Below are 5,121 nucleotides of genomic sequence, written 5' to 3'. Positions count from 1 at the left end.
GTGACAGTTATCATTTTGAAAGATTCAAATCATTCGTTTGGTTTGAAGTGTAAAACAATATTTTTAATTTTATGTAAAATTTAAATTTTGTCATTCTTTTGATTAATTTCATATAATTTTTAAAAAATATACCCTATTATTAATTTGAAAAAAATAATAATAAATTAAAAAATTACAGAATTTTTAGAGAAAAAATAGTACTATCAGTTTGCAAGCACAGCTGTGCTTGCAAATAGCTCAGAAAGTGGAATTATTTTTCGAGCACATTGCTAGCACTAAAGAAGTTTCAGCAAATTTGCGAGCAAAACAGGTGCTTGCAAAGTAATAATTCGATCACTAGGTTTTGCAAGCCATTTTGCGAGCACCGGTCATTGTGCTTGCAATTTTTCAGCATGTGCTTGCCAAAATGCTTGCAACTTTTGCAACGAGCGAAATGGGAAGCACCATTCGTGCTCGCAAAGTGCTTGCAAAATGACGTTTTGCGAGCATATTTGGTTATTTGCAAGCATTTTGGTGCTTGCAAAACAACTTTTTTTTTGTAGTACTATTATATAGAATTCTAACCCTAGTGTTCGACAATCTTAAACCACTTGGGAAAGAATCAACAAATAAAAATTTATAAGCTGCTAGCTCAACTCAACCACGACCTATTATATGAAAAATACAAATAAAGAAAAATTTTATGACATGAAATTAAACATATATAATCACAAAATGGCTGGGGACGGCCTGTGTTTGCGCTTGGGGCGGCGATAGGCCTTCGCGTTGTTGTCGAGGACATCTGTTGGTAGGCCGAATGTGACTTACGGTATTGGGATCATAAAAGATAACGATACAATCAGAAATAGATTCATCGTCCCTCAAGCACGCTGAGAGTGAGCCCGTTATTGGAGTAAACATTTTGCTGTGTTGATCCATTAGGGCCTGGTGTCGAACCATTTTCCGCAAACAATGGCTGCTTTGGCGCTGCCAGCTCCACGATATCACGACTCAGCATCGACAGCACTATTTCAATGGAAGGTCTATCCTCAGGATATTCTTGCACACACAGTAGGCCTATTTGAATGCATCGAACAATCTCTTCCTCCGTCTCTCTGCTCGCGATGCTTTCCTCTACGAAGCTCAAACCATTACCCTCACTCCACATTTTCCAAGCCTGAAATTCAAACATAAATAATTCAATGGCCTGGATTAGTTTCACAATAATATGTGAAAGTTGGCAAGTGCTTACGCATCCAATAAGACTCAAGGAAAATTCATCATTGAAATAGCGTGTGTTCTTTTTCCCTGTCATAATCTCCAGAATCAGCACTCCGAAGCTGTATACATCAGATTTTTCAGAAAATCTGCCTTCCATTCCGTATTCGGGCGCCATGTATCCGCTATAATATTATCTTACTATGTTAGCAAAACTTCGCATTTAATCTCCAGAAGATATATAACTGATCAAGATATACTTACTATGTTCCCACAACTCTTGCAGTATTGCCATGTTCTTCATTGCCTCCGAATATTCTTGCCATCCCAAAATCTGAGATTTTTGGGTTACAGTCTTGGTCTAGTAGAACATTACTTGGCTTGAGGTCTCTGTGAATGATCCTTAGTCTTGAGTCTCTGTGCAGGTACAGTATGCCTCGCCCAATGCCCTCGATTATGCTGTAACGCATATTCCAGTCTAACAACTTCTTTGTCGGATTTATAGGATCTGTCCAAAACATATATATTATGAAAACTTTGCTGCTGAAAATGTTTTTAGATGCTTAAGAACAATGAAATCGGTTGAACTGACCAAAGAGACAAGCATCCAAGCTTTTGTTTGGCATGTATTCATATATCAGAATCCTCTCTTCTTTCTCAACACAACCTCCCAACAGTTTGACAAGATTCCTGTGTTGGAGTTTGGAAATTACAATCACCTCATTCATGAATTCTTGCATTCCTTGACCAGATTCCGCTGATAGTCTCTTAACAGCGATCTCTTTTTCGTTTGCTATAACTCCCTGCAAAACACACATCAAACATCATATAATCTTATTATTCATTTTAAGAAGTGAACCTTACAACCCTTTATACCTTGTAAACAGGACCGAAACCTCCCCTCCCGAGAAGATTATCTTCATGGAACTGGTTTGTTGAATTAGCAAGCATCTTGAAAGTGAACTTTGGCAAATCACCAATATTAACTTCCTTTGTTTCATCTTTTAGCACGATTGCAGTTGAATCTATCGTGAACATCTGTCCTGCTTCCAAAATACTTGAATCTTGCGCTTTGCTTCCTGGTTTGACAAAGAGAATGATCATTTCATGAGTGACATTCAGCAAAATATATGTATTGTGTCAAAATAATACTAGGTCAATCACCTTTCCTTTTCACTATAAACCACCAAGCAATAAACATCAGAATAGATATGCAAACAAAACCCACAGCTACTCCAACTATGATGTACAACTTTCTCCTTTTGTTGCTATCTGGATAAAGAAAAAGATAATTTCAATTTAGGAAACATTGATTGATCATTAAAAGAAAAATAGCTATCATTAACTAGTAAAAATTGTGAAAGAAATTACCGAATTCAGAAGCAGAGAGACGAAGGTAGAGATCAACACCAACGCTACCAAAATCCTGCGTGTCAATCAATGTATCACTCCAAAACATACAACCAATGTTATCATCATAAGCATAAGCTATACAGGAGCAGTTCCCAAGACATGTGGTTCGACACTCGTCTTGAACCCTCGAAGGCAAGGTTTTAGCAAAATCCGGAACCTTCATATTCCGCAGCCTCTCAAATCCATCGTCTCCACACTGCAACTGGCTCTTCCTCCTACAACCATTAGTCCAATCCCCTCTCCCCCATTCCTCCTCGTTCACAGGTTCAAAACCTCTCAAGCAACTACAAATAGGCGATTCGAGAGCATTGCAGCTACCAAACGCCCCACACGTTCCATAAACATCACACACGTTTTCAGGACACGCCATCACCACTTCCCATTCCTTGCCATTCCACGCCTTTCGGTTCAGACTTCCTGTATAATTCAAGGTGGATATTATATGCCTATCATTCTGCTGCGGTGGGGAAAAGAAGAAATTTCCAGCACTGTCATTGGTCACTTGATTGAACCCATCTAAGTAGTTGTAGAACAATTTCTTTATCCCAAGAAAAAGCAGGTTGTTCCACGGCCCGCTTCTCCAGCGCGGTCGCCCCTCATCCCAGATGTAAAGCTGCTGGGTCCCGCTAGTGACGTCGAGGCCCATGGTGAAGCTCCCTTTCTCAGGGTCAGTGGCGTTTCTCCACGCCGTCAGCAGCACCTGCTTCCCGGTGTTAACGTTCTGAGTTAGCATCATTCCCCGCACCTGCACATCCAGAGGTTGTGAGAAAGACTCCCATAACACGTCTCCTGAGGCCTCTTCCCGCAAGACGAGATTGCCAGTGTCGAGGAGTTGGGCGGTTGAGTTGATGACGGGAGAGGTGGTGGTGAGATTGGTGGACCAGACAGTTTGATTACTCCCGTCCAAGACCACGAGATTACCGTCTCGAGAGAGAGTAACGGAGCCGGAAGAATCAGTGAGGGGTGTGTCTCTGTTGGCGACCCAAATCACGGTTTCTTGGGAGAAGGTAAAGAAGATTCCTAAGTAGCGGTTGGTTGTGTTTGGAGGTGTGAAGAATCCTAGTTTGAATATCTGGTTTTGGGATGTGATGGTTTGTGGATCTTTGATTACTACACCAGCTGAAATGGTGTCACTTTCTATGCTCAAACATGCAACAATTTGGATGATAAAAAGAAGAAGTGATTTATGGACAGAGAGTTGAGAGATTCTTGGTGTCATTTTGCGCTTATGATTTTGGTAGCGTGCAGTGAATGGCTTTTATAGTTGGTGGAATGGAGAGTTAACTTTGGACTAATGCACCACTACTCGAATTGATAATTCTTTAGTTATAAAGTTAATTGAAAAGAGAATAAAATAGTAGTACCGCCATAGTTGAGGTCCGGCACGAGTTCAAGAGAACAATGTTTATTGTTTTAAGTGGAGGGAGAGAAAAGTAAGAGAGAAAAAAATTTAGAGAGAATAGACTAGAAAAATGAATAGAGTAGAGAGAATAAAGTAGAGGGGGGAAATTGCAGAAAAGTCATTTTTGGAAAACGAGTGCAAAAAAGTCAAAATGACTGCTAATATGGAACGGGGGGAGTATGTCTCATTTAATTTAGAATGTACTGATAAATAATATTCCCTTTATACATCAATTATTGTCTCACTTTGACTTGACACGAATTTAAAAAATTATTTTACTTTATAAAAAGAATAGAGAAATGAGTTAAGTAAAATATAAACCTCACTTTTATATACTTTTAGGATAGAATTTGATTTAGTTAAATGATAGAGAGTTGTTAGCGATGGTAAGTAGAATGAAATGATGTTATGGTCGTCAAAGGGGGAGACTTTGAAAAATCAATGTACGAGACTATGACTCTCATGAGTGTTTCAATTCACGCCAGATGATTATTTTGTTTGGTATTGTAGAAATAGCATTTTTTTTATCCATTTTGCTAGACCGATGCCAATTTTGTCGTAGCGTGTCGGCTAACTCGGAGAGAATGATATGTATGCGTGTGTCTACTAGCTCTAATATTTGTAAAATATTCAAAATGGGAGAATTTGAACTACTGAAAAACTTGGGTACAAGCGCGTATCTACGCGCAGAATTAGACGCAGTCATTATGGGAATAATTATTATGTTATTTTAAATTTTTAAAACAAATTAATAGAAAAATTTAATAAAACATGAATTTTATTCATATATATTAATTTTATATTAGAATGTGAAGAAATAAATTAGTGAAATATGGGGTTCACTTACTAAAATTAGTAAAAATTAAATAAAACATTTATTGATATGGACAAACAAAAAGGGAAAAAAAAGGATATATTTAATGACATATAGATAGTCGATGAGTCCATGTAGCAAATATCGACTTCAACATTAATTATCATAGAAATCGAAGATTTAAATTATGTAATAATAAAATTTTGAATTTATTTTAATTTTTTATCTATTCGTCAATACATCTACAAATAAGATTAATAATTTAAGAGAATCTACAATGAACCTCTGTTCAGAC

The 5,121-nt window shown here is 37.7% G+C and overlaps 1 protein-coding gene across 2 annotated transcripts; it reads right to left on the bottom strand.

Annotated features, from left to right (window-relative positions):
- Positions 1 to 584: 584 nt before the first annotated feature.
- LOC125218871 (G-type lectin S-receptor-like serine/threonine-protein kinase At1g11330) lies at positions 585 to 3,823 on the bottom strand. 2 transcript variants are annotated; one of them, XM_048120664.1, is made up of 8 exons: positions 2,768 to 3,823; positions 2,569 to 2,623; positions 2,362 to 2,469; positions 2,074 to 2,276; positions 1,790 to 2,000; positions 1,462 to 1,705; positions 1,232 to 1,382; positions 585 to 1,156 (listed from the first exon to the last, which is right to left on the bottom strand). In XM_048120664.1, the coding sequence occupies exons 1-8, from the start codon at positions 3,344 to 3,346 to the stop codon at positions 851 to 853; spliced, it is 1,857 nt and encodes a 618-aa protein (XP_047976621.1). In that variant the 5' UTR covers positions 3,347 to 3,823; the 3' UTR covers positions 585 to 850. The 2 variants fall into 2 exon arrangements, with proteins under 2 accessions (XP_047976621.1, XP_047976613.1); XM_048120656.1 differs by having other exon boundaries at positions 2,569 to 3,823.
- Between the last annotated feature and the right edge of the window lie 1,298 nt (positions 3,824 to 5,121).

Source organism: Salvia hispanica, chromosome 1 (genome assembly GCF_023119035.1).
Source record: "Salvia hispanica cultivar TCC Black 2014 chromosome 1, UniMelb_Shisp_WGS_1.0, whole genome shotgun sequence".
NCBI classification, from domain to species: domain Eukaryota; kingdom Viridiplantae; phylum Streptophyta; class Magnoliopsida; order Lamiales; family Lamiaceae; genus Salvia; species Salvia hispanica.
Note: the sequence above shows the minus strand (reverse complement) of the source record. Positions and strands in the feature narration are given on the sequence as shown.

What these genes read in the sequence shown, in the direction of transcription:
- LOC125218871 (XM_048120656.1), bottom strand. Translation starts at nt 3,346, where the DNA reads ATGATGCTAACTCAGAACGTTAACACCGGGAAGCAGGTGCTGCTGACG. An exon ending in TCTCTCTGCTTCTGAATTCG is followed by an intron (nt 2,470 to 2,568) that starts GTAATTTCTTTC and finishes TTCTTTATCCAG; the next exon opens with ATAGCAACAAAAGGAGAAAG. An exon ending in GTTTATAGTGAAAAGGAAAG is followed by an intron (nt 2,277 to 2,361) that starts GTGATTGACCTA and finishes TTGTCAAACCAG; the next exon opens with GAAGCAAAGCGCAAGATTCA.